The sequence below is a fragment of the Hylaeus volcanicus genome, chromosome 2 (genome assembly GCF_026283585.1).
Source record: "Hylaeus volcanicus isolate JK05 chromosome 2, UHH_iyHylVolc1.0_haploid, whole genome shotgun sequence".
Taxonomy (NCBI): Eukaryota; Metazoa; Arthropoda; class Insecta; order Hymenoptera; family Colletidae; genus Hylaeus; species Hylaeus volcanicus.
Window position 1 is genome coordinate 1,782,337 of NC_071977.1, and position 27,609 is coordinate 1,809,945.

The window sequence follows — 27,609 nt, forward strand, 5'->3', positions numbered from 1 at the left end:
TTACAACCTCGAAAAAATTCACGAATCTTGTCCAGATTTCTTTTCATCGCTGCCTCGCCTTCGACACTCGTTTGTCTCCGCCGACATTTTTGCAAAGGAGATGCAAAATTCTTCAGAATCGTCTCAGCTACCCCCCTCCCCTATTTCCGGTTCTTACACTAATTCTGGGATACCCTGTATGTCGTTAAGAAGAACTAAAATACCGAAAAGATAAAAAAGGCCCCTAAAATGGCGCGAAAGAAATATACTCTTGCACCGGTAGATCGTTCGGGATCGATTTCGTTTTTCTCTTACGCATTTTCCATCGGTGATACGATATTTTATGCACCGCTGGATTATCGGCCATCGTAAATACTGGTCAGGTGCGCTGGTACACGGCCAACCGATGCATTTATAATAATAAGTGTCATTGGGAGAGCCATCGAGCATGGCAGCCAATCGTGAATCCCCTGTGGCGGCTTTTCGCCCGTCCATTTTGATTGTTTATCATTTAGCTTTTCCCTCCCTCGCCACTCGTGAAAAAATTGATTCTCTCGAACCGATCCCACGGTCCGATAGCTTCGTTTCGACGAAGACAATTTTAATAAAGCGGTTTACGTTTGTTTTCTGTTCCAGGTGAGTACTTATCGCGGATGGAGTTGCATCCGGCTTCGGGTGAGTGCTTTCTAACGCTTTTTATTTCGCATCGGAACGGAGCACGATCGGACAACGTGAAATTAACTCGTTCGGCGTGCTCGAAAATATCAGAGACGAAATTCTGTTCGCGGCGTTCGATCGACTCAACGATTTACTCGAGCAAACGTTCGTTCGTTCAACGGGAAACGTAATTTTTGTAATTTGTTTTTCTCTTCGATCGATTAATTATTCTTCGCGAGGAACGTTCGGGCTAGGTGTTAAGGTGCGGTGCTAAACAAGTGTAATTTCCCCCGTCTCTCTCTTGCGAGATAGGAGTTCCAAAGACGGTAAGTACATTCGGTATTTTATGTACAGTATATAGAAGAGGGTAGGAACATCTTGGCGAATTTAATTGCGCCTATAATTAAACCTATATCCTACTATACTATCCTGCTATACTATCCTACTATACTCGAATAAATACGCGAGCAAACATGCCCTTTCACCCACGGTACCAAAATTTAAGCACAGTCTGCTTGACGTTAGACGTTAAATAACTAAATAAATGGAATAAAATTGGAACAGCGACGCGAGGAGCGAGATCGAGGGAGACGGAAACGATCGAGTTATCAGGAAAAGTAATGAACGCGGAGCCCTGTTGCAGGACTTATCGGCGAGGCGCAGGCACACGCTGGAATCGAACGAATTCGACTAATTCTCTCTTCTATTTTTTTTCCAGCGTGTGCGCGATGTGTGCGCGCGCCCGCTTCCGTGTGTGTACCTAACAATCGAGCAGAAGCGGGAGAGTGGCGCACACTGAGCAATTAGTCGGTTCACCCGGATAGCAGTGATTAATCGTCGGCATTAGGCGGCCCGTTTTCAGAGAAGCGACGATCGCGGTCCGAGCCCGGCCCGCCGTCGCTGCGACTCGTGCATCAAATCGCGCCATACGCGTGCACCGATTAATTGCTGTAATCCAAAATAATCGCGGCAATTTGACGAGGCGAAGGTACCGGAGGAGGAAACGCGCCGGCATAATTCCTTCCCTGGCGTAATTTATTTGACGCGGAGCCAGCTCGCCGGTTGCCAGCTTCGCGGCGTTCTTTGGATTCCTCGCGAGCAAAAAACTTGCCGCGAGGAATTACCGGGACGCTTTGGATTATCGAGAAGTTCGGGCTGAACGGAAACGGGGAAAATTTACGTGGCATCGACGTCTGGAGCGTTGATAAGGAACGATGAAAGGAACCGTTTGCCACGTAACCTCGGGGAGGAGTTCGCGACCGTCAAAGGGTTGATGCCACTCCAGCGAATCGTGACCATATCGAAATTCCACGATTCGTAAAATTAACAGGGAATACTCTGTGTAATATCTGTCGAATTCCCGTCTGACGTAATCAAGGTACCTGAATCAGGTATTATCGAATATTTTTACCGTAGCGTACCGCGACAATTTCGACGAGAAGCTCTCGAAATGAACCGGCCATTGTATTATTTCCTCCGATGACGCTCGTCCCGCCCGGTAACCGACGGACTAATATTAAATCGCGCACCCCCGTGTCCCGTGCTGTCTGTAATTCGCTTTCGAAACGGATCGTTAAACCCGCTGCTATAGAAAAACCACGCGAGACAAGTGATTTTCCCCAACGACGGGAATCCCACGGATTTTCAATCCGCGCGGATGATCGATTCCGGAATAATAGGTTCCACGGATTCCCCGCGATACGCGGTGGTCAATTTTAACCGTTCGACTCAACGGCGCGCAACCCTTTTTCACCCCTGGAAGTCCACACTTCGGTACGTTGCGCTTCATCGACTATGCACGTTTCCTTCGAACGGTTTCACGCGCGAAACATTTTACTCGGTGCACTCTCGCTGGTGAGAAGTTCGCGTATACTCGACGATTGCACTTGCATCGTCTGTTTCAATTTCTGAAACCAAGGCGAGATAGAATATCGCGAAAGCTTTGCTCGTCGTGTTACGTACGATACATGTAAAATATTTCATTTCGATTCATTACGTTGGTAAAGTATAAATAAAGTTTGTTGGAGTTTATTTTCTGCGTAAAATGCGTTAAGAACGACTTTCGGTTCACCTCGACAGCCAAACAGCCATTTTCCATCTCCTACTAATTTATCATTTGAATCGAATCCTTGGTCTGCTCCGTCGTACAATTTGAAACCAAAAATTTACGAAATTCACGTTTGAACTGAAACACGTGTCCACCGAAAATATATTCGTCGTCTACTCTGTAATCGAGCGGATTTTCACCTTCTCCGAAAACATCCCCTGTATATACTTTTCGTCGCCTGGATCGTTCGAATGAACCGCGGCGCGATTCCCGTGAAGGAATTTTCGCGTACAGGGGCAGCGAATTATTTTACAAATTCGGCTCGTCCGGGATTATTTGCGGGATAAATAGTCGGGTAATCAGCGAGGATTGTTGAATCGTTCGGTAATTTGTTGTTCGATCTGCAACGCGCGCCAACAGTTCCGGTTAAATATTTTCGTTTCGCGCGAATCCCTTCGAAAAGTATTCCATTTCGCTCGGAACGATCCTATTGTGTGTCTCGTTTATAGGTTTTACGAGATACGTTTGTTCCCCCTTTCGACCTTTGAAGGGGGCTTTGCAATGGTAACAATTTATTCGACCGCGTGTATTAGTACACCATTATGATTCTACGCGCTACGAGTGTGTCGTCGACTCGTATGGAAATGCGATCGATCGAGGAGGCCTGGTTCGATGGTAATACGCCTCGGTAGACAAGATCGATATCGTTTTCTCGTGGATTTGGGCACAGTTGGCCGCGTATTTGTTCGAAATCGTCGCGCCGAAGCCCCGATTGATTTTATTCGCGACCTTCGTCGCGGAAGTACTTTGGACGCGACCAACGACCCGGGGTGGAAAAATAGTGGAAAGTTTTCCATTTTAGATGGCCAGGCGATAGAAAGGGACGCGCCGGCGACGTAGCCATTTCGGAGATGCGAGATGTACCTTTCAGGCGCTGGCATCCATCCCTGTCTGGCTCGTAGTTACCAGAAATGCTGGATCTTTGTCGCTGGCTTTCCTTTGATACCGAATAAAAACCTTACCGTGCAACGGACGTTGAGTACATGGATCGATTTGTTGTCTGCTTTATGCTTGCTTCGATTTATCACATGTTTTATGGTTTTTATGGCTTTGCCAATTGTTAACTCGAACCAGTCACGCCAATTGGTAATCGATGTTAATTTAATTAACGATCATTTCCATCGAGGAGTCGAAGCAAAGATCGAAACGTCGATACGATCCTTTAATTCAGTTCCGCGACGCGGTTACGGTATTATCCCGCGGATATATTCCCATTCCCCCCGGCGACGCTGAAATATGGATTCCGAAAACGAATTCCATGCTCGACGCGAGACAGCGTAATGGAATAAAGAAAACTTTCGATGTTCCGTGCATCTTACGTTGGGGTCTAAGTATATCTGTCTGGAGAAAGGTACTCCCGCCGTGACATATCGTCCACGGGTAAAAATAAAGGGGAAGCTCTGTCTCTCTACTTCGGTTGCATCGTATACGACGAGGATTCTAGGTATAGGGTATACACCGTAGAACGTAACTATAGCACCACCTATATTTCTTTACTTTTCCGTTGTTCGAGTAGGGATGAAAAAGAAATTCAATCGTACGAGTGAGTTCATAGCATACGACGAATAACGAGTTTTATATTAATCTTCTTCTATTCAAAGTTAACAAAATAAACGTCGAAATTGTTCGAACAATAAATACATCGACATCTTTTCGAATCTCATTTGGAAAATCAGACTTCCAAGTTCTCTTTTCGGCATACGAGTGGTGGTATAGTCATATGCTCCGCAGTTTAGAGCGATTCTCAAAAAGTGCGTTTACGACAGGTCGAAGAAAACCTAAATGGACGTACCTGTAAATTGCGTACAGTATCCCTCGTTCGTGTATTGGAAGAATCGGTCGGGTCGATGGTAGTTTCCGGTTTCCGAACGCGTCGCGTCGTCCGTTTCCCGTGGCAGGGATCGAAGATCGATGGACGATTCGTGTAAATTGATAGCTGGCTGGTCCTTCGCAGTTGTCCGTCACATTTGGAATTCCGGTTAGATCCACGGAAGCAGTTCTCGCATCGCGGAATCCGCTGCTGGAAAAAGCCCGAACGGGTGCTGGAATTGCCAGCATATCTCGGGGGATGGCTGACGCGGTGATCTCGAGATCGATGGCGACTGCAAAACTGCTCTCGACGTTGGCTGACTCGTGTCGAGTGTAACTTATTGAAAACGGTCGGATGCACCTGACGCCGTTCGCTCGATCTCTCGGGCAGATTTCGCCGCGGCGAGCGTTTACCATCGAAAACGGTGGTTCTTGTTCGGCCGTGGCACGCGATAGTTCGTGTCGAGTGTTCATGGAGAAACCGAACATATCGTCGGAGAGATCCTCGCTGCTGCACGTGCAATTTTCTGTCTCGGAGACGGCCAAACTCACCGCGAACAAACTTCCACCGCATCTCGAATACGTATCTCGGCTCTGGAATCCATTACAAACTGGTCTTACGAAAACGATTGAGAGTGTTCGACACGAATTCTTTAAGTACGTCTCTCGTAAGATCGATAGATCTATGAACATAGCATGCCGCAACTATTTTTCATGACTCAACTTCGGCATTCAAAAACTCAACTTGTAACAATTTTGTATTATTATTATTATTTTACTTCCATTTTATGTTCTATCGATATAAAAAATATATATTATCTCGTAGAGAACGACAAGACGGAAGACTTTTTTCATATATACAGTTTGTTCGTACGACGCGTTCAAGATACGAAAATAAAGATTAGAATTAATCAAATAATAGGATAAAAATTAGACGTAGCGAGTTGCATCGACGACCGCGAAGCACGAATTTAAGCGACTCTCCTCGAATCCGGACTTCCCCTGAGAGGCACTGCTTGTATTCGCGACACCTAGGTCCTTAATCTTCCGTGACACCGCGCCTAAATCAACGGAAACCGACGGTAGTCCATTACTGGCAGATGTATTATTAACCACTCGCCAAGGTGGAACGTACCGTCGCGAATCTAACCGAGCATTTGCATAATATGGAGACAGGAGAACGTGCGCACCGTTACCGTGATATCGCGTTCAACGGCCTCGGGACAGCGACACGGTCGACGTTTAGAACTAAGAATCCTCCGAAGGGACCATCCGTTGCAGATACGAAAGCTCTCCGTTACCAAAAGGAGTTTGCGTTCTTCGCGAGTAACACTTGCTCGTCGATTTCCTCGCGCTCGTCGTACGCCAAGTTATTCGAGGGACGTAGCTGACTCACTGCAAATATCGTCGCTGGTGCTGCGGAAATTCGACATGAACGGTCCTTTCTGCCGATAAATCGTATCGCAGGCCGTATCTCATCAGTCGACCCATTAGCCCGTCGAACTTTATCGCCAATCGGGATTATTACGATAGATCGTGGATTTTCAGCGACTTTACCCGAGGCTATCGTTCGAGGAGCCCCCAAAGCGTCGCGGAAAGGACGTCCGATTCGTCGCGGACGCTTAAACGAGACTGGATACGCGCAAGACAGGATTAACTGAATAAATACAAGAAGACTATCCCCACCACTCAGCGAGCGAGCAAGTGTAACATGGTCCTTACCGATTTTTATACGCTTCTGCCGACTCCTTTATTTTCTCGGGCCTCTTTTTCTTTCGCTCTCTGTTCTATCCTAAATAAATCCTTGGGTCTCGAGTTTCTTGCACGCGTTCCTTACCGTACATTATTCATCAGTTCTGGAAATCTCGAGTTCCAAGCGTCGCATCCGCTTGTTCTCGACGAAAGGATTAATCGAAAGGCGAGACGACGGTCGTGGCGCGTTCCGCTCGCCTAAGGACGAACATCGTAGGTTTCCCGATGGAGAGAGCGAAGAGAATCGTCGAGCCAACAGGAGCGAACGGAACGCGACGTTAACGGTAAACGCGAGATCCGCGGCGCGGCTGGCGAAATCTCGTTTGGATTAGACGATTCGGATAGGACGGCGAGAGCGCGCGAACGCGGAGCCCTTTTAGGAGGAAATTGTGGTTCCGTGAATGCAGTTTGGATTACGGAAGAGCGTCCAACCGATGGTTGATTTCGTGAATCAGGACGAGCCAGCCGTCGTCTCTTTGGCGTCCTCGCGGTTGAACGCGCCTCGGGGATGAAGGAGCGCGAGATGAAACTCTTTGGCTGCCGATGGTCCTTTTGGAATTCCGCGACTAATCTCGCAGGTACGTCGCCCTCGAATATCGTTGGGCGAGCGAAGCCTATTGTTCGCCGTCTCCCCGTCCTCCCAGCCGAATTCTCCAGCCGAGAAGTTTACGTTCGGAGCACCGCCGAATAGCGGCTCGATAGTCGACGCGTTCTTTGAACCCGAGGCCACGGAATTCGGGACATCGAGAGACGTAACGCCGTTCGGAAATTTCAAAAAGTCGATGTTTCTTTTCGGACGATACCTTGGAGTCTCAAAAACGAGGCACGGGTGCTCTTGTAGCGAGAAACGATGTTTAAGACCCGGTTTTGGAGCGACTCGACGCGGAAGCTTCGTTGCAAAGCGTTTCTAACGTCTGCGTCTTCAAAAATAACAATAAATCGGTGCCTGATCCGCGAGACCACGACCCTCGTACTCTACGCTAAACGTATTTCCATACGCGCGTGCAACCCATGCAATCGTTATTCCGTCCGCAGTTCCTCGTGCGTTTGGAGGTATACGCTTGCGTTTGCCACGACTGTAAAAACACGATGAAATCGGGATTTTAGCGCGCGACGTTTCTCGAAATCGTGGTTTTTCGAGCGTTTCGCGCTGCACGCGCGAGAACCCAGGTACGACGAGAGATTGAACGATCAAAGGGTACCGTTCGAGAGGGAAATCTGGCACTCGACGTTTGCCAAACGGGCTGGTATTAATTTACCGGAATCATCGATTCGAGATCGCCGAGCTCCGCTGAAATTTGCCGGAAAACACGGTTAGCGAAGACGACGAGATCTCTGCGGGTCCCGCATCCGAGCGTAACGATGCTCTTCGTCGCCAGACGCTTACGAGATCCTTGGTAGATTGGCCGAGAAACGTCGGCGAATTTTTTCTTCCGGCCTGTCGCGAACGGTCGATTCCAGACCGTTGGCCAGGATTGGGAACACGGCGCGTGGCCAATCTGCGAGATCTAAATTCGCGCCGGGGGAGAATATTGGGCGGGATTTCGGTATCGATATCGAAGAAGCTGGCCCGAACATTGTTGATTCGACCCAGTTTCACCGCGAGTACGCCTTTTTGCAGCGTAAAGCTTACCAAAATTCTCGTAGGTTTTTTTAGCGCCAGGATCGATCGGTCCGGGGGGGCGGCTGGTCTATTTGCGAGAGGAAAGCATTAACTTTTCTAGGCGATCGCGCTCCTCTCGCGCGATGTAATTAAAACGCTTTCGAGCTTCGTATTTCTAAGATTTATAAGATAGGTACACCTATGGATGTAGCAAACCACTTTGCACTTTGCAATTTGCACTTTGCAATTTGCACTTTGTACTTTGCACTATGCGAATGTTGATGCTTAAGCAGCGCCGAACTGTAGCAGACTTCATGCTAGTTTTGAAAATTGTCAATAGTAAAATTGAGTGTCCCAGGATACTGGAACTATTGGAATTTAATATTCCAAGTAGACAACTTTCGAAGCAGCGATATTTCTTACATTGATCCCATATCGTACCTCAATTGCGAAAGAAAATTGTGTTGCGAGAATGTGTGCGATGGCTAACAGCCTTAAATACGTCTGTTGATCTTTTTCACGGCTCACCTTTAGCATTCGAAAGGTCAGTCGTTGCAATTTTGCAGATGCGCAAACAAGTTTGAACACGTTACGTTATAAGATATCGTAACCGTCTCCATTCTTGTTTCGTTTTTCTTGTTGTCATTGTTATTACATTGTACCTCGATATCAGGTTGCCCGTAAATAAGCTATTGTTATTATTATTACTATTATTACAATTTTTGTTCTCGCCAGCAACGTTCGAGAAACGTAGCCTCGAGGAAATCGCGTTTAAAGTTCTATACCCACCGGCGGAACAATATTTTCGATTCGCTGAAATTACAAGGACGGCGCAAACCAACCACGATGTCGAGTTTGAAATTACCGCAGGAAGCACGGTACCGAGCTTACGCTACATGCGCCTCCCATCATTGGGAATAACGATGCCATCGAGCCAGTTCGCGATGCCATTGTTGTCAGCTGCGATGCAATATGGCAGTTGGAACAAACGTTCGACGTAATAGCAACACGGGAAGATCGATGAATTCGGTTAGCATGTAATCAGCGGAACAATCCTCCGTTGCGAGCCACGGGCTCTGCAGTTGATGCCTCCCGAATCGTTCAGAAACCGTCGAATAATGTTCCAACGTTTTCTTTTGCTAAATGTTATACAGTTTTCGATACGATTGTTTCGTGCGTTGTTCGATTAAGCGAAAGGAGCGTCTTCGAGACTGGTCGTTTTGTTCGATCACGTTAGAATTAGGTAGAAATGAAACCTCGGTTCAGCGTTGACACGGTATCGTTGCGTGTCTCGTAGAAACTTTGAATTTATTATGGCGGAATACCCCTGGCGGAAAAGTTTCTCTTCTCGTTCAGACGTTTTCGTAGGATAACTACGGTCCACGAGTCCGTCCGCATCCCTCTCGTTTATCTTTCAAACAGCCAAACAAGCTTGCGACGAATTATAACTCGCCGACTAATTCCACCCGCGACGAATTCGCTTTCTACGTTCCAAATTTACCCGACTCCGTTAATCGTCTTATATTGTACGTAATTTCCGTCCGGTCGTTGCTCTAATCCCTGCTTACCATATCCTCCGTCCCCTCCTCCATCTTCCAATTATCCCCCGACTCGGCCGTATTCGGCGAATCCGTTCGCAGGATTTCCTCGTCTTTCCGCTCGGCTTTTGGTGGCGCGTTTCGGGCCACTTTCATCCCGAACGTAACCAAACTTCGTCCTCTTTGTTTCTTCCTCTCTCGCCGGATGCGATTCCAGTCAGCGACGTCCCTGTTGGAACGATATTCGTCCCTTGCCCTTCCCTCCTCTCCCGCCCTTCTTATTCCGATCGCTTCTGGCAGTCGATCGCGAAACGGTAATATCCGTTCGATGCATCGCCAAGGAAGCACACGGTTCCCCGTGTTCCTGCTTCCGCTCGTGCCATCCACCACAGAGGCTAACATTTTTTATTTTACACAGTTTCGTATATGTTGTACCACATCGTAGCGTGATAGGGACCTTTTCAGCCTCTACACTTTAAATAAATAAACAAACAAACAAACAAACAAACAAAGCCCAGATGCTCCATCTCGCGTCCTTTCTTTCGCGTTCGCATTCCTGTTTCGTCGACGTCTCTTCGTTTATTATAATCAAGATTTTTGTTCAAATTAGCACGATTTCAATTTTCACCTATGAACTGGAAGGGAGAGAGACAAGAGGGTTTCGCCTTTCTTTCGAGCAGTCGTGGTCCACGCCACATTGTCGACTAGATACAAAGTGTATCTTACAAGAATTTTTTTTTTTCCCCAGTCAGTCCCCATAAATATTCATATACCCTCTATCGTTGAAACTTGTTTAAATCTCCGGTTTAAATGTATTAAGATGTAGCTGGGGCCATTCCAAGCCATTTCGACCACTTTCCGACGATTTTGATTTTCTGTATTCGTGTACATATTTCTATCGAACAATTTATTTGATAATATCGAAACTATTATTTAGTTCAGCGAAACTTCTTCGATAAACATGGAAGGAAACATGTCTCTACGCGAATGTTATCATTGCCTCCAATTGCTCTCTCAGTTTATCTCGATACGTATCGGCCAAAACCGAGGTTATACCACGATCGTCGTACCACGCGACAGCCAATCGAATTGCCCCGGCACTATGCCGTCGAAACATTCGACGAATAAACAGGCGCGTACATATCGCCGTGACGTTGCTACAGTTTTCCTGTTTACCGTCCTTTTCGTCTGATCGGAACAACGAGTTTGTCTCGCTCGCGAATTGACTCATCGAGCGGGACTCGTCGCGATTCAAGGTCCGCGGTGTAGCGATCCGTGCTCGTGGAATGCCGGATTTCCAGTTTGGTTGGCGTGAGCGACAAAGAGCAAGACGACCCCGCGTCGAAGATCGTCGAAGAGAGGAAGAAGGCAGAGACGATAGGAGGCAATCACGCAGAAGCTCGCGGTCAGCAGCAGCGAGCGCAGTCAGTGAGTCCTCGCGAACCGTTGCCGCTCGTTTGCAGCCATCGATTCTATGCAAACGTTGCGCGGGTCTTTCACGATCCACCGGTGAACAGTGAACCGCTTCGAGTATCGTTCGTTCGCAGGATTGTTAGAAAATACCCGATAGGTCGGTACGTAAAAGAATACACCCTATTACGCTTAAACGTTACGCTGGATCGAGTAGTTTCTCAGAGTGCTGCATCGACCGACGACGTTTCAATCGCTATCCGAGCTTTTCTAGAGCGCGTCTAGAATTCGTCGCATTTTCCTTGCACCAAATCGTTACTGTTTTTTTTTTTTAAATTTGTTTTCACGCTCGAACATTTTTTTTTTTTCCAAATTTTCACGAGCATCGTTGCCAGGAACGATCGACAGGGGACATTCGTCGATTTATTCCTGACACGCAAAACTAATCGCGTATCGCATCGAGCAAGATCTGGACGATGCACGAATACTCGATCGACAGAGGTCCCGCCTGACTGAAAATTTTATTTTCAAATTGCCGTGCATAAATATCGCTTTCGAAACGTTATCGCCGTCCTGCGATTTTACGGATCGCGCCAAACACGGACATGTAATTTTATAGATCGATATAATTATATTTGTATGTCGTCGTTTACGTGTATTCCGAATACGCTTTGCGCGCGTGTCTCGCATTTGCATACGCCGCAAATGCGTCCAATCCGCTTATCGCGATGCGATGCTACGGTCGTTTCGCGATCCTTTGGGGAATATCGCTCGCCATGGAATATCCAAAACATTTACGCGCGATGCTCGCTGTTGGTGCTTGTCCGCGCTTTTAATTTCGAACAGTAATCACTGGATCGCATCGTTTCGACGATTTCTTTCCATCTTCGACGATGGAATCGAGCAAAAATTCCACGATTTCTCTGTCGAAGAACGCTCGAAATTTGGTTTGCGTACGCGGAACTAGTCTCGGAGGGCTTGGAGCTCTTGCATCGATTAGAAGATCTCAGGATTTCGTCGCGACGGGATAGAGACTCGGTCTCCGAAAATCCGACCGTTGTCGGCGTTGAATGCGACGAGATTGGAACAAGCCAGGGGTTCTCGAGTGCCGTCGCTGCTCACTTGATATTATTTTTGTCGGTAGATTGCCCGTGTAGGTTGTCGCCGAGATGTACAAGCGCTCGCTAATTCTCTTCGTTTTCGCGAGTGGAATACTTTGCAACGAAGGGTCAACCGTAGTCGACGTACTCGAACCGAGTGAAAGACAGAAGAGGCAGACCAACGGAACGCGTCCAGGTAAACGGTGTCTTCTTACGGGATTAAGAACCGAGAATGGATGGAGTTCCGAAAGAAGAGAAAGAGGAAGACACGGGTTTCACCGTGGAACCACTGTTTTTTTCCAGATTCACCGTCGGTAGTGAACATGAACGGTCACTTTAATTACCAGGCGACGCAGCAGATATTTTTCATTAACGGAACGCCACAGAAGCACCGCAAAGGTCTCAAGAGTTGCGTGAGCTACGTAGAAAGGGACGACTACGTTATCACCGTAGGGGTAGGCGTTCACAAGTTTCACCGACGCAGACTGATGTGGAATCAAGCTCGCAAGTCCTGCCTGAACGAAGGAGGTGATTTGAATCGTTTGGTTTGGTATTCGACGTATCGTAGTTGTTTATTCGAAAGTGGTCGTCGAAACGGCGAGAGTGTCTCCCGTTTAAAACGGAATTAAACAAGGGGCCGTTGTTCGATAGGTCAGTTGGCCGTGTTGAACTCGGATCGCGAGGAGAAGCTGTTGACGAGTTGGATAGGAAGGGAGAACTTTGAACGCGCCTTCGTAGGAATCCACGATCTGTACGAGGAGGGCGAGTGGTTAACCGTGGCCAGCGAGTCGTTGGAGGCTACAGGGTTCGAGAGATGGTCGACGAACTGGCCGAACCTGCCCGACAATTTGGGCGGACGACAGAACTGCGGCGTCCTGGAGAAATCGGGCGGCTACGACGACATAGACTGCGACGCAACGCTTCCGTACATCTGCGAGATCAGCTTGTGTTAACGCATCCACCTAAACGCTTTCTTCCCGTACAACTGGAACTTACGTTTGTCGTATTTAAACTAGTACTTCTTTTTGCGACCTCGTCGAATTCGCGAATCCTGCGCAGATTAATTCTCTTGGAAATTAATTTATTTAGTTCCGTGCCCGTGTACGGGTGACGTGGCGATCAACGTGGTAAACCGCGACGCGAAACTTCTTTTAAGTTACGAGCAAAAAAAGTTGATGGAACAGGATCGACCAGTTTGACGCAGCAAAAATGATTGTACGACGAATATATCCATCCCAACGATTCCGTTGCGTCTGCGACCGTCCGCTGATCGAAACTGGATCATTTTTGTACGCGCGAGTCGAATTCGGGGCGTACATCGAGAAGAATTCGTCGTGTTACATCGAGAAGAGTCGTCGATTAAGAGCTACGCATTGTATTCGTCGCTTATTATTGAAATTAAAGATTGCTAACATCTATCCGCACTCGCTCGATTACCCCACCACGGGACTCTTGTTGCGATAGTGGGGATTCCGCGAGATGAGCTGGTCCAAGATTGGAAATACTGGAACTACTACTCCGCCGAGTAAAAATTATTGCCCGTGTCCGAAGCACGCAGACGACGCCCAGTCGGTGAATCTCCGCGAACCGTGGCTGATCGTCTCCGTCGTCGAGCGAACGTTGCCTGGATTTTTTCCCGATCGGTCGGTGAACGGCGAAGAGCTTCGAGGATCGATCGTTTGCAGGATCTTTACAAACGTGTTGAGAAGCCACGGACGGTACGTAAAGGCACACGTCGTACTTGGTTTAAGAATCATTTACGATCGAGGGGTTCTTGGACGTGTTGAAAGACAGCACGACTTCGAACGACTCGTTGAAATTTGTTGTCGCGAAGATTCACGAATCGAAGGAGCAAGTTTTACGCGCACCGAGGAACCGCTACCTCTCCGTTTCAGTTTTATATAAAGGGCTCTCGAAATTTGGTTTGCACGCGTAGAACCAGATCTTTCGATTACCAGGCACTCGTGTCTCCGTATTTCTTTTCCTAGAACCTCTTCTCAGCGGGGATCTTGCGATGTATCCGCATACTTCGTTCGAGAACAAGTTCCGAGAGTTTTTCGTGACGTCAGAGGTCTAAGCGACGCCGAGAGTGAACGTTACCACGGGGAATCGTAAGGCTGGAATAATTTCTAGATACAGCAGACGTTACGCGAGTAATAGAGAGGCTGAGACCAGCGCAAGGTCCTAATTCATCGATCGAAGGAACATGGAGTCAGAGTTTCGTGCGTCTATCGCTGCTCACTTGATGTCATTTTTGTCGGTAGATCGCTCGTAGAGGTTGTCGCTGAAGATGTACAAGCTCTCGCTAATTCTCTTCGTTTTCGCGAGTGGAATACTTTGCAACGAAGGGTCAACCGTAGTCGACGTACTCGAACCGAGTGAAAGACAGAAGAGGCAGGCCAACGGAACGCGTCCAGGTAAACGGTGTCTTCTTACGGGATTGAGAGCCGAAATTGGATAGAGTTCCGAAGGAAAAGAAAGAGGAAGACGCGGTTCTCACTCTGGGACCACTGTTTTTTCCAGATTCACCGTCGGTAGTTAACTTGAACGGTCACTTTAACTACCAAGCGACGCAGCAGATATTTTTCATTAACGGATCGCCAGAGACGCGGCGCAGAGGCTTAGATAATTGCATCAGCGTCGTGCACAGGGACGACTACGTTGTCGCTGCAGGAGTAGGTGCTCACAAGCTGCACCGCCGCAGATTGACGTGGAATCATGCTCGCAGGTCTTGCGCGTACGAAGGAGGTGATTCGAATCATTTTGTTCATTCCTAGCCAAGACTCGAGACCAAGAATTAAACGGGGAATGGTTGTTCGATAGGTCGGTTGGCCGTCGTAAACTCTGAGCGCGAGGAGAAGCTGTTGATAGATTGGATGAAAAGGGAAGGCTTCAATCGCGCCTGGGTAGGCATTCACGATCAGTTCGAGGAAGGTCTGTGGATAACCGTGGGAGGCGAGACTCTGGACGATGCCGGCTTCGACAAATGGTCCCAGATATGGCCTAATCAGCCCGACAACGCCGGCGGACGACAGAACTGCGGCGTCCTGGAAGAACAGGGAGGCTTCGACGACACCAACTGCGACGACACCAATCCCTACCTCTGCGAGATCACCTTGTGCTGAACCGCGACGCGCTTATTTCTTTTCTTTACCACCGGCCGCTGAGAAGGTTGACTCGACCGGATAGACCAGTTTTCACTTTTTCTGGATCGACCAGACTTTACCGATAAAAACCCTCCGATGAAACTATCGTGCCCCAGAGGGTCGTAGGAAAGCTTCCCCTGTACGCGCGAACAAAACCTGCGCGTGCAAACCAAATTTCGAGCGTTAATTGTCGAACGCATGTGCGTCGGGGGCATTCCTCCAAGTAAGTAGGGATCTTTGACTCCGTATCGCGCGGTTCCGCCCCGAAATTTAATTATACAAATGTCCGGGAGTATCGGAATGCTTGAATATCTGATTACTCCGCGCTGCGATCGAGTATTCGAGTAATGCGACGCGGACTACGAATCGAGTTCATCGCGTATTCGTGCCTGAAAAGGGCGTCCGAGAATGCGTTCCGAATATCAAATTCACTCGAAGGAATCAAAGTATAGCTCGTCGCAATTTTCCTCCTCGCGATAGCGTCAATTGTCGACTGTTGCTACTATTGTTGTTTAATAAAAGGAAGATTCGGATCCCTGAACAAATCGTTGTGCGGTGCTTTTAACCAGTCAGCTGGGGCTCGTATTTAATATTCGGACGTTATGGTACCTTATTCGTTATTTCCACCCACACCTGACCAAGTATATATATAGTTGCATATTATATTCGTATATACATATATTCATTATTTCCATCCACACCTGACCAAGTATATATATATTTGCATATTATATTCGTATATACATATTATATTCATTATTTCAATGCATACCTGACCAAGTACGTGTGTGTATATATATGAATATATACATATTTGTATATTATATTCGTATATACGTATATTCGTCACGACGTACAGTAAATCCCATAAATATTCGTACCCTTAGTGTCAATTGAACAAGTTTGAGTAAATTAAATGATAGTTGTGATGTAACCGAATGAATTTGTCAGTATAAATTAGTATACGAATAAGCTTATGCATGTATACATTTATACAAACATAGAATTAGAAACATCGAACCTATGTCTATCGAACAAGTTTGAGTAAATGAAATGATAGTTGTGATGTAACCGAATGAATTTGTCGGTATAAATTAATATACGAATAAGCTTATGCATGTATACATTTATACAAACATAGAATTAGAAACATCGAACCTATGTCTATCGAACAAGTTTGAGTAAATTAAATGATAGTTGCGATGTAACCGAATGAATTTGTCGGTATAAATTAGTATATGAATAAGCTTATGCATGTATATACTTATACACACACCGACATATTTACACAAACGTATACTTGGAAACATCGAGCCTACCATTTAATTTAAACAAATTTTGTCGATAGACATAGAGGGTAGGAATACGTACGAGACTTGAGTGTAGACACGCATCGTGACACGAAATACAGTAATCTTCACGACGAATCATGAAAAACGCAGCTGGCTGGTTAATCGTCGCCTAACGTTCCAATTGAATCTCTACCCGTCTCCACCTACGACTTCCCAATGCCGAAAGGTTCCCCATTGAAGAAAAGGTTCCTCGGTGAAGATTCGGGCGCGAGAACGCGTCGTTTGATTCGAAGAGGAGCACCTCTGGAGCCCAGGTAGGAACGGTAATTGAGTTCTCAAATGAGAATCATCGCGATCCAAGGCCATCTGCGCTATAACATGGGATACTGGAATGCCGGATTTCCAGTTTGATCAGGCTGCTCTCGGACAAGAGCAAAAAGGTGCAATGGCATCGACGATCGAGGGGAGGAAAGAATATAAAGATGAACAAGCCGCGAGCGACGATAGAGGTTGGTCAGTTAAAGTTCGCGGACCACGGGAGTCGGTGGTTCCTTCCTCGACAGCCAACGCGCCGATTTTACCACCTCGTAAACACCGGAGGACTATTCGAATACCGTAACTTTGAGAGAAAGCTGGCGGGAAAATAAACGGTCGGTCGTATGTAAGCACTCTTTTCGTCTTTTGGTAGACGCACACCTCGAAACAACGGTACGAACAAGACGCGACCAGGCTCGCTTCTTGGCTCTGTTTCCTTTAATACCGGTTCCCTTTGATTTCTGTCGGTAGGTCGACCGTACAAGTTGTCTCCGAGATGTTCAAGCGCACGGTAATCGTCCTCGCCTTTTTGAACGGAATGCTTAGCGACGTAGCATCCGTCGCTGGCGAAACTTACGACTCAGGTACCAGTCACGATTTTGACGAATCATTGTATAAAACGGTAAAATAAAATGTCTATATCAATTGCCGAGAGAGCACTGCAACGAACGCGACCACGGAGTGGTCCACAGCGCGAAATCGAAACTCGCGTGTATGGAAACTCATCGCGTGGCAAACCCTCGTTACAGGTCGCTCGTCCGCGGACTCCGTGCAGTGCCAAAACAATTACGACGCGGACAAGCAGTCGTTTTTCGTTAACGGCCGGCAACGCGGTACTCCCAACGACACGAAGATGAAAGAAGGGTACACCATCACGCGCGGCATCGGAGCTCACAAGCTGTTTAACAAGAGGCTCAAGTGGAACGCGGCTCGCCAGGTCTGCATGAGAGACGGAGGTGAAGAAGCCAACTATTTATTAGAGGTTGCAGGTGTTGCGGAGATACCGAGGAAAAATTCCTCCGAAAGTTAACATTTTTATTAATATTTCCAGTGGGTACGTTCCACTGAAATAAAATTAGACCGTGTCACCCGTATATGGGCGACATTCTTTTCAGAGGCTTTTCCTTGAGGCACTCGAACGATTAATTTTAAGGCCTGAGTGTTCGCGAAAAGAGATCTTGTATAGAATTCTTAAGTTTTCGTAAAGATACGTCTAGATTCTACAGTCACCAATCGTCGCGAGACAAAATTGTCGTTCCGATTTTCGCGCGAGTCAGTCCGACGGTCGACGCGTTAAAACGAGTGGATATTGTTCGATAGGTTACTTGGCTATTATAAACTCGGTGGCCGAGGAGAGCGTGCTGCTGCGATATATGGAGCAGCAGAACATCGGGGAAGCCTGGCTAGGTATACACGATCTATACGAAGAGGGAGACTGGGTGACTCTTACGGGCGAGTCGCTGGAAGAAGCTGGCTTCGACAAATGGACCACGGCGTTCGCGAACGAGCCCGACAATTACGGAGGGAACCAGAACTGTGGAATCCTCGTAAAAGCCAGCGGCCTCGACGACGTCGTGTGTACTCTGCCCTACTTCTACATCTGCGAGATCGACATCGTCTGATCTCGTCAGTTCCACCCATGATCCACGTTCCACGTTCCACGATTATTTTAATTGGTTCAATAAACTTTTTTTTTAAAAAAAAAAAAGCGAATCACGTTCATTTAGAATACAGACGAAACAACAGCCAGGTCGAAAGGATTAAATGGTGAATTTTCTCGCAGAAAGTTTCGCACCAATTCCCTTCGCTGTTATATCCGCTTTTCTTTAGATCGGAAACGATTCAACGGTCTCTCCTCTCGTTGGCTGGCTTTAGGTGGAACGACGGGATCGTTTGGACTTCCAAAGTCAATAGGACCGTTCGATTCTTCGAAGTGTACACATAATGTATGTAGATGCGCGGGCGGTTGCCAATTTGCCGAGGGTTTTGCATCGGCGTCCGATGTTATTCCATCGGGAGCTGACACCGACCGCTGGATTCGGAGACGGTCCGGAAAAATTGTGCGGAAAAAACCGCGATCGGGTCCGAATTCAGCCGAGTTCAACGTTTCCTCCGGAGAACCGAGATCCACGGAAGTTCCAACTCGATTCCCTTTTAAGAGCTTCGAGCTTTACGCTCGGTCAACAACGTATGGTTTCCGTTTCCTGCTCGATCCTTGCGCGGAAATCAAATATTCGGTAGCACGTAACGTGCTCGTTCAACAGTAATCGTAATATTTACTTAATCTTTTAACCTGTATCAACGCCCGAGACTCCGTGGTACGGAGTTTTAGGTTCCTCGGGTCCTTTTCTCTCTCCGTGAAAGAAATAAACGAGGGTCTCGAGCCTTAATACGCCTTAATTGTTTGCCCTACGGCGCGTGAGACTCGTAGCGAGATTATCTGTCGTATTATCCAACGATGGAGTTCCTCGCGGTGTGTTGCGAGTATGTATGTCAACGAGAAGAGAGCTAGGTACTCGTTAATGATTCTCATGGTTCGGGCCATACATCTTTTATCGAGTGGAAGGAACTTTACCACTCGGAAAAGTTTCATATGAAACCGCGGGCCGCGGTGTTCCATTTACTTTCATCTCGAACTACTTCGTCCGACGTCTCGGTAAAAACTTGTTTGCGCCGAAGTTGCTCGTTTTTTTTTCGTCCGTTGTCAACAATTCGCATCGTCGGTGAAAACCATGTTCCGAGGCAAAACATCTACTCTGGTCAACGTCACCCTTCTACTCTGGAGCGGCCACCCTTCCAACGATTCGCGAAAATAATTACACCGAGTGCTTCGGTTTTAATCAAGTATTAACAGGTAGGTTGGCTCTTCGACAATTTTTACTCGAGAAGCGATTCTTCCGTATCGATCCGATACGTATATCGAATAGAGTAAATTGTGAGAGGTCTTCGGGATGGAAACGATTTTTATTTCGACCGACTGCCTCAAAATCCTCCGATCGAGTGACTGTTTCCGACTGACTGTTACGTCAACCGTTGTCGACGACGCTGTCCGTGGAGCAGTTGAGCAAAAAGGATGGCAATGGTTGCGTGCCGCGAAAAGAGCGCTGAATCCTTGTACAAACAAAGCAACGCCACCTTTGCCCGACCCGCCAATGGCTACGTGCACATTTACAATGTATATTTTAATTGTAATCATTTCCGTATATTTCGTTCGCTCGTGCTTCTGCGATTTATTCAAATAACCAATAGAATACTTAAACAAATAGACCCTTTCCTAAAATTGTGTCCTTCTAATAGACACACCTTTTCTCGTCCGCTCACGATTCGTTTACGATTGTTTATCAAACATCTTGGGAACAAGTCATCCGGGATATGATCCGGTCGTACCTCGCACAACCTAGAACGGTTCGTTTTCGTTTCTGGCAAGTCTCGTAGAGCAAAGGGCTAAATCGACGATTCCATTTCGTTTCGTTATTCCATTATCGCGACCGGTGTTGTTATCATAATTGCCAACGCGTCAGTCACGGTTCCTTCGATGGTCCTGTTCCCCTCGACGTCCTAGCTAGGGGCCAAAACCGATATAACGCGTTGCCTCGATTTTCGAGGCTCGCTGGCAAATATACGAACCCGTTCGAATATCCAGCTGCCTGCAGGGATTGGTCAGACGATACCGCGTCCCAACGGAGGGCGATACGCGACCGCGACAACCGCAAATGGAAAAGCCCCGTAAAAAGTCCCCTAACCTGCTTTCCGGTGTCGCGAGCGCGACAATTCGCAGCTGTAAATCCATTTTTCCCTTCTACGCGGTTTAGACACCCTCCCTTTGCTCCCAACCGTCGCGTTTCGGCGACACTCTCGAGGTTCGCTCTGTCATTTCGGACCGAACATCGTGGTTTCTCCTACAATTTTTCTTTATCGCAAGGACTGACCACGCTAAAGTGTCGCCTCGCGTAGAAATGCCGGCATTTCGTCTCATCGCGACTGTGCTCGTCTATGTATGCGTAGATATAGGTAAAACGATCGTCTTCGAACCGTCTTTAAACCGTCGCGTTTCGGCGACACTCTCGAGGTTCGCTCTGTCATTTCGGACCGAACATCGTGGTTTCTCCTACAATTTTTCTTTATCGCAAGGACTGACCACGCTAAAGTGTCGCCTCGCGTAGAAACGCCGGCATTTCGTCTCATCGCGACTGTGCTCGTCTATGTATGCGTAGATATAGGTAAAACGATCGTCTTCGAACCGTCTTTAAACCGTCACGTACTCCGTGCTTGACGACGTAGTAGCACGTCGTACACGATATCGTGTAAATATCATAGATGACTATGTCGTTGCTTGATTCTCGCGAGACAGGAGCGAAATATTTGTCCAGCGAAGAAACGGGGAGTCCGTTCTTCTAGTTCGAAACACTTAACGTAATTAACTTCTAAAATAATCCGCAAATAAAATTGAACGTAACTCGTACGAACTAAAATATATAAAATATCTCGACATTTTCGAGAGCCTTAGGGGGATGATACTCTACGATATCATTCCTGAAGTTATTCTATCGCTTCCAGTAATTCGTCTTATCTTTTGTCCGTTCCATATAACACGCAGTGTTTTTCCAATGTCGTTATCGTATTGTCTCTTGTCACTGGGGAAAAACATTTCTAACGAGAGATTGCAAAAATTCGGTGGGGTGTACAGATAAGATAGCCGCAATATCGCTTCCTGAAAAGTCGAGTCAGTTTATGCATCCAGTAGATAAGAGAAGGATGAAGGGACGAATGGACATATATAGTTAGCTGCCCTGCTCATTAAATTCAGTCAATTAGCGACATCAACGTTTGCGCCACTCTTTTAAGTAAAAGTTCGAGTCTCCAAAGGTCTCATAGTTTCGTTCTTAGTTTCGTTCTTAGTTTCGTAAACATCGCTTAAGATCGCCGTGGAAGATCCGAGATATTTTTATCGGAAATACTCGTCTATTAAGAACGCAGCGTCATGTACGAGCAGGTGCTGATTCTTCTCGGTGTTACGAGCGGGATATTTTGCGCGGTGGTGCCAGAAACGGATACGCGAATTATGTTTAAGCCCGTAGAGGTACCCCAAACGTCGGCAACCGACGTCGCCGCTTCGACTGGGGCTCTTTCAGGTAACGAAGCGACTGTGCGCGTAAATAGAAAGAAAGACGAATTCAGTGAGCCGCGTCGACACCGCCGTAGACCGAGTTTCGTTGAACGATAAACGGTACTTTGGATAGCGATCGTTGATGGGATAATTTTCGTTTAGAAGGGCAGCTAGTAAAATATTTTATTTTCACGGTTCTCCGATCGCGCTAGAAGACGATTTAGTCGTCTAAATTGTTAGCTCTCTTCAAGGCCTCGTTCCAAGAAGAAAATTCCATCCCGCTATACGACTGATCAAATAAACTCAAGCCACGTTTACAAATGAACCCTGAAGCTTTCCCTACCCATTTGACCAAAACCTCCCCTAAATCCCAGCACCGATAAATTCGATGCTGGGAAGTATTATTCGAATATTTGACTACTCAGACACTACCTGAATGTTTGTCTGCTCAAACATTACTCAAATACTCGAGTCTTCGTTATACGGGAAAATCGAGGCGCTGATATGCCTGCACTTGCGCGTAATAGTCTTCGAATGGTCCCTAAAGCCGGCGACTGACTTGCAACGGAACATTGTAACGTAACGCGAGCATTCGCTTAGTCTGGACGGACTCTTGCGCTCTTGCGTGCTCCACTGGTCTGTCGGTTTTTCGACGAACCTCTTTGATCGTCTACTTTTCACTGAACCGAGTAGTGAGTATCGAGAAAGAATTCAGCCGAGAGTTCGAAGCGAGCATTCGTGATTCCAAAAACGACCTTGTAACGTAACGTTCGTCCCGAACCGTAAAATTCGTGGCGAGCAGTCACGTTAAAGCGTTCTGTCGCGAGTCGGTCGCCGCCTTAACGAGCCTAAGTAAAATGTTTCGTTCGTATTATTCCAAGGACTATTTTCCCTACTTTATTTGGGAAAATAAATATATATTCCCTATATATTATAGATATAATAAATGTATCATTCAAGTCATCGAACAACAGCCGAGATTCATCGAAAACGTCACCCTTCTTCCAGATTCCACGCGGCCCGTAGTTTACATGTTCGCTCTGAATTCCACCCACGCTGTCCAACAAATATTTTACGGTCAGTGGCCGTCGAACTATCGAGCGAACAATTGCAATACTTGCACGAGGAAAGTAACAAGGGACGATTACAGCGTCAGCGAAGGTTTCGCTCACAAATTGATACGTCGCAAATTGAAATGGGGCGAGGCACGTAAGGTCTGCATAGACGAAGGAGGTGAGGATCGAGCATCGAGTCTCTAAAACAGAAGAGCACTCTTCTCGTACAAATTTAGATTCTTTTTCGCGAAATGCGAAACGTTCGAGGCAAGGGTAGCCGCGACGCGTTCAGTCGAGACAATTAAACGAATATCGTTCGACAGGTCATATGGTCGTCTTGAACTCGTTGGCGGAAGAAGGCGTTGTTTTAAATATGATACGGTCCATCGAGCAAGTCGGAGAAATCTGGCTGGGTATCCACGATATGTTCGTGGAGGACGAGTGGATTACTGTAACGGGCGAATCGCTGGAACAAGCTGGCTACAACAAATGGGAACCGAACAAACCTGACAATGCTGGCGGGAACGAGCACTGCGGCGTGTTATTTAGCAACGGTTTAATAGACGATCGTTCCTGCGACGGATCCCGTTCGTTCGTCTGCGAGATCGACATCTGTAAAGATTAATAAAATTCCTTCGTCGACGTGTACGCGCTTATCGCTAACTATTTCACGCGTTGAATAAAATCGCCGGACTGATACTCTTGAAAACTTTTGTTTAGACTATTGGAAATCACGCAATCAAACATAACGAGCCTAAGTAAAATGTTTCGTTCGTATTATTCCAAGGACTATTTTCCCTACTTTATTTAGCGTGGTCATGGATATATTATAGATATAATAAATGTATCATTCAAGTCATCGAACAACAGCCGAGATTCATCGAAAACGTCACCCTTCTTCCAGATTCCACGCGGCCCGTACTTTACATGTTCGCATCAAACATTCGACGTGGTATTCGTATTTTTCTAACTTCGTCCAAGTCTAAGTACTTCGTTGAGATTCATTCTCTTCGACGGTTAACTTTCGGAATGAATTTTTGGTAAAATTCCTTTTTGTTCTTGATTCGGTTGATTTCGATAAACAGAAGGATCGCGGGGGGGGGGGCGGTGTCGCGATATATTTAGATGTGCGCAGAACTTCGTATCGAAACCGACACGTGTTTTGTATCCGGTCGAATAGATAATAAAAAAATGTACGACATAATAAATGGATAAACAGGACGTACGCGACAGATAATGCTACGATTCGCGCCGCAAAGTTAGGATACGATGGAAAATGTATTAGAATTAAGGTGAAAGAGTGTTAAAAAATTGCACGAAACAATCGCAATGTTAATAATTAAAACTTATCGACTCCGTGTCAGTCGTTATCTCTTTCGGTGTCACCCTTTCCCGTAAATTCTGTTTCGCTAACAAATAGGATCGGCGCTGAAGAGACGCGAAATGAAAAGATATTCGCCACGTAACATCGATAAATACAGACACGCGAAACACGTGCGAGATTGCGTGTCATTATCTCCGAAAACACTGACGCACGCGTTATTTGGTTATTTCCAATCGTAAATCCGACGATTCGTTGACGCCTGGTGGCGATAACGGGACCGATACGTCGAATCGCTGGCTCGCTGTCGCGATACTTTCGTTACTCGTAGTAACGTCGCGACGGTACCTTTCTCTCGCGTTCGCGAAAAGAAGAATGGCGGTTGTCTTCGAAACAAAGGCGACGGAGCTCGCCCGAGAATCTCGTCCGTGTCTCGAGTAACGTTAGAGTTACGATGAAGTTTACGATGAAAGTTTAATAGGAATCGATGCCTCTTCCCGGATGTTCCTTGTCGGTGGGAAATAACGTTCCGTAACCGGGAGCGTTGGAAATTCCGTGGCGCGCGCGCAGATAAAAAGCTGCGCGTAAGAGGACGGGGCATTTGCATACGCGACCTCTCGAATCCAAGGTCCTCCTTAACGATAAACTGCAATGTTTGTTCGGTTTGTTCACCCGACGCGCGAGGCGAGAGAAAAACTGCAGCAGGAAAGAGACACGGACGGCATAAAACGACCGCGAACGTTACTGGCGCGATCAGTCGCTACGTAAACCACCGTCCCGCGACGGTGAGTCGTTTGCGCGTGTCATTTAACACGTTAACAACGTTAATTCTACGAAGCGAAGTGTCGAAACAAATAAATCTAGATAGCGCTTGTAAATCTTGAACGGGTTTCAAAAATACCAACTACACCAGGTCGCAGAAGAGGTCGGTCAAAGGCGACACGGTTATAGGAAACTGGTTTGAAAACGCGACGCTATGTACAAGCAGTTGCTGGCGCTTCTCGCCCTTACCAGCGGAATATTTTGCGCTGTAATGCCGCGAACGGATACCGCCAAGGCTCAGATATTCGGGCAGAATCAATCGTCGATAGTCAACGGGACTTTACACTTTCTGACTGGGTTGCCTTCGAACAAAAATGGTACGACATCCAGTGGCTCGACGAAGCGTTAGTTCACACCTTACGCTACTGCAAAAAAAAAAAAAAAATCTTTTTCGCGCGTTGACCGGTGTATTTACCCAAACTTTGGTTCGTCTCTTTAAATCAGTGCTCCCTTGGCGGTCGACAGTGTGCGATCGATACTTCTCATTCGTAAATGAAATTTTAAAGCGAGCGCGAGCTGAAACCATTCCCGGACACTGTATCTCGCACGAGTTTCCAAATGACAGGACACAACACTGTCGAAAGCATTTGCGAAGCGTAGGGTAACCACGTTTTAAATCGGGTGAAAGTGTCGAAGATTCTTTCTATAATTTCGAAATGGCGACTTGGACCTTCCAGTCTCGGCTGTTTCGTATTTTATGGAACGTGGATGGAATTGAAAGGCAATCGATACTATAAATAGAAAATGTTGACGGACATAATTAATTTGCCGAGTATCTGCATTGGCAGTTTACCTCGTCGCGGTAACACGACTTATCCAGCGAGAACACCGAGCCAATAACGTCTGCGATCCCGCGCGCAATTGTCTGCGTTAAGCAATTTACCGTAATTGGAATTCTTAATAATCTCGTCGTTATCGCCGGCTCGCGATCGTCGCGGTTTTCCGAACGTTGCAACGAATCCCGATTCGAATCGTTGCGGTGATCGAAGCTGTTCTTCGTACGTAGTAAACGATACCTTTTTCCAGATTCTAATCAGCCTGTAGTAAACATGAGCGGCGAGAACAATTACCACGCTACCCAGCAGATATTTTACGTCACCTGGTCTCCGAACGGTTCCAAAAGGAACTGCACGACGTTCGTACCCAGGGACGACTACGTTCTCAACGAAGGCATCGGGGCTTACAAATTGCACGCGCGTAGAATAAGGTGGAACGACGCACGCGAGGCTTGCATGGACGAAGGAGGTGATGCGAACGATTCGTACGGAACACGACACGGACCGTTAACCCTTGGAAGCCTGATTTTCCAAATTAAATTTAAAAGATATCGATGTACTTATTATTCGAACAATTTCGACGGCTGACGTTTATCGTTTCAACCCTTTGCACTCGAGACCTTTTATTCTTTTTTCTTTTTGTATCTACCAGCATTCTACATTCGGTATTGGCACGAATGCTAAGCTTCGATCGACTTCGAAGACGTTATTTTATTGACACTTCTAGCTCCAAAGAAATTAGACCTAAAGAAACATTGTTGCTGGTGGATTTGCTACGTGAAACCTAGTGGTGACTGGCACTCACCTCTCGAGTGCAAAGGTTGACTTTTGAAAGTTTCAAAGAAACTTTTGGTCGAGAAAACGTTACGCATAATGGTAACGTACAAACAGCCAAATATTAGAAACAAATCAATTCGCGTTGCAATTGCATTCGCAGTGCGATTCGATGTAAAAATCCGGTGTCGAATTTGAAACTCGGGGCGTTCAAGGGTTAACGAAACGAGCCAGCGTTTCCGCGGCCGTCTCGTCGCGGTAAATTGCGTTCGTCGAAGGAACGAAGTAAACAAGGTTTGTTCGACAGGTCACTTGGCCATCGTGAACTCGTTAGCCGAGGAGAGCGTCCTGCTAAAGTTCATGGTGTCCGCGAACGTCGATCATGCCTGGGTAGGCGTTCACGATCTGTTTTCCGAGGGTGCCTGGGTCACTCTAACGGGCGAGAGTTTGGAAAAAGCTGGTTTCGACAAGTGGACTACGATGTGGCCGAACGAGCCCGACAATTTCGGTGGCCATCAAAACTGTGGAGTTCTCATGCAATCCGGCGGCTTGGACGACGTCGACTGTGTCTTACACCACGGATTCATCTGCGAGATCGACATATGCTGATCGCGAGACTGCGGATGTTTATGCATTTATAGCGATCAAGGGAGAAATCTATGAGATTGCTCACGAACGACAAAAATATATAAAATATCGAGAATAGAATACATTTCGTTTAAAGAATAGGACATGCTTCTATTTAAGCTTTAATTTGCATAAACATACCACAGTTTGTCGTACATCGAGGATGATCATCAAGAATATTCGGTCGAAGGATCACGCGACTGGAGAACTTTGTAAACTCCCTGCAAGCTGCCGTATAGTATAGTTTCGATGTCGGTAAACCTAGCGTTAAACTAGCAAGAAAGCCTAAACCCCGAGACTGACGATAATTTCCTTCTGCTCCTTTACGAGCCAGGAAAGAAATTGTAACTTGTTAAAAGAGCGATTGCCGACTTGTTTGGAAATATACAAACACGAGCCATCGATAGCTGTGCTTTTGT

The 27,609-nt window shown here is 46.8% G+C and overlaps 6 protein-coding genes and 1 long non-coding RNA gene across 15 annotated transcripts in view; 6 read left to right on the forward strand and 1 right to left on the reverse strand.

Annotated features, from left to right (window-relative positions):
- LOC128885040 (tyrosine-protein kinase Btk29A) overlaps positions 1–27,609 on the forward strand; it is a 148,913-nt gene that overhangs the window by 49,943 nt on the left and 71,361 nt on the right. The gene's annotated exons all lie outside the window — the stretch shown is intronic.
- Positions 1–27,609, reverse strand: part of LOC128885057 (uncharacterized) — a 106,282-nt gene that overhangs the window by 7,029 nt on the left and 71,644 nt on the right. For all 4 annotated transcript variants that reach the window (XR_008459538.1, XR_008459539.1, XR_008459536.1 and 1 more), the window contains one exon: positions 4,536–5,146. This is a non-coding gene — a long non-coding RNA (uncharacterized LOC128885057). The remainder of the gene's footprint in view (positions 1–4,535; positions 5,147–27,609) is intronic.
- The window catches only part of LOC128885050 (hemolymph lipopolysaccharide-binding protein-like), a 32,063-nt gene continuing 5,264 nt past the window's right edge, over positions 811–27,609 (forward strand). Inside the window, exon 1 of the mRNA XM_054138798.1 lies at positions 811–814. The gene's annotated coding sequence lies outside the window, so the exon portion shown is untranslated. The remainder of the gene's footprint in view (positions 815–27,609) is intronic.
- Positions 10,666–18,416, forward strand: LOC128885047 (hemolymph lipopolysaccharide-binding protein-like). Of its 3 annotated transcripts, none has more exons than XM_054138793.1 (4): positions 10,666–11,015; positions 17,180–17,292; positions 17,458–17,664; positions 18,029–18,416. In XM_054138793.1, exons 2-4 carry the CDS (start codon positions 17,205–17,207, stop codon positions 18,328–18,330), a joined length of 597 nt encoding a protein of 198 aa, XP_053994768.1. In that variant the 5' UTR covers positions 10,666–11,015; positions 17,180–17,204; the 3' UTR covers positions 18,331–18,416. The 3 variants fall into 3 exon arrangements, with proteins under 3 accessions (XP_053994768.1, XP_053994767.1, XP_053994766.1); XM_054138792.1 differs by having other exon boundaries at positions 10,669–11,019; XM_054138791.1 differs by lacking the exon at positions 10,666–11,015 and adding an exon at positions 12,923–13,673.
- Positions 13,680–15,753, forward strand: LOC128885055 (hemolymph lipopolysaccharide-binding protein-like). Its single transcript, XM_054138804.1, has 3 exons — positions 13,680–14,372; positions 14,479–14,703; positions 14,779–15,753. The coding sequence occupies exons 1-3, from the start codon at positions 14,246–14,248 to the stop codon at positions 15,078–15,080; spliced, it is 654 nt and encodes a 217-aa protein (XP_053994779.1). The 5' UTR covers positions 13,680–14,245; the 3' UTR covers positions 15,081–15,753.
- LOC128885053 (hemolymph lipopolysaccharide-binding protein) lies at positions 21,596–24,203 on the forward strand. Its single transcript, XM_054138802.1, has 3 exons — positions 21,596–21,840; positions 22,824–23,048; positions 23,194–24,203. The coding sequence occupies exons 1-3, from the start codon at positions 21,690–21,692 to the stop codon at positions 23,493–23,495; spliced, it is 678 nt and encodes a 225-aa protein (XP_053994777.1). The 5' UTR covers positions 21,596–21,689; the 3' UTR covers positions 23,496–24,203.
- LOC128885051 (hemolymph lipopolysaccharide-binding protein-like) lies at positions 24,966–27,596 on the forward strand. Its single transcript, XM_054138799.1, has 3 exons — positions 24,966–25,330; positions 26,040–26,258; positions 26,871–27,596. The coding sequence occupies exons 1-3, from the start codon at positions 25,168–25,170 to the stop codon at positions 27,170–27,172; spliced, it is 684 nt and encodes a 227-aa protein (XP_053994774.1). The 5' UTR covers positions 24,966–25,167; the 3' UTR covers positions 27,173–27,596.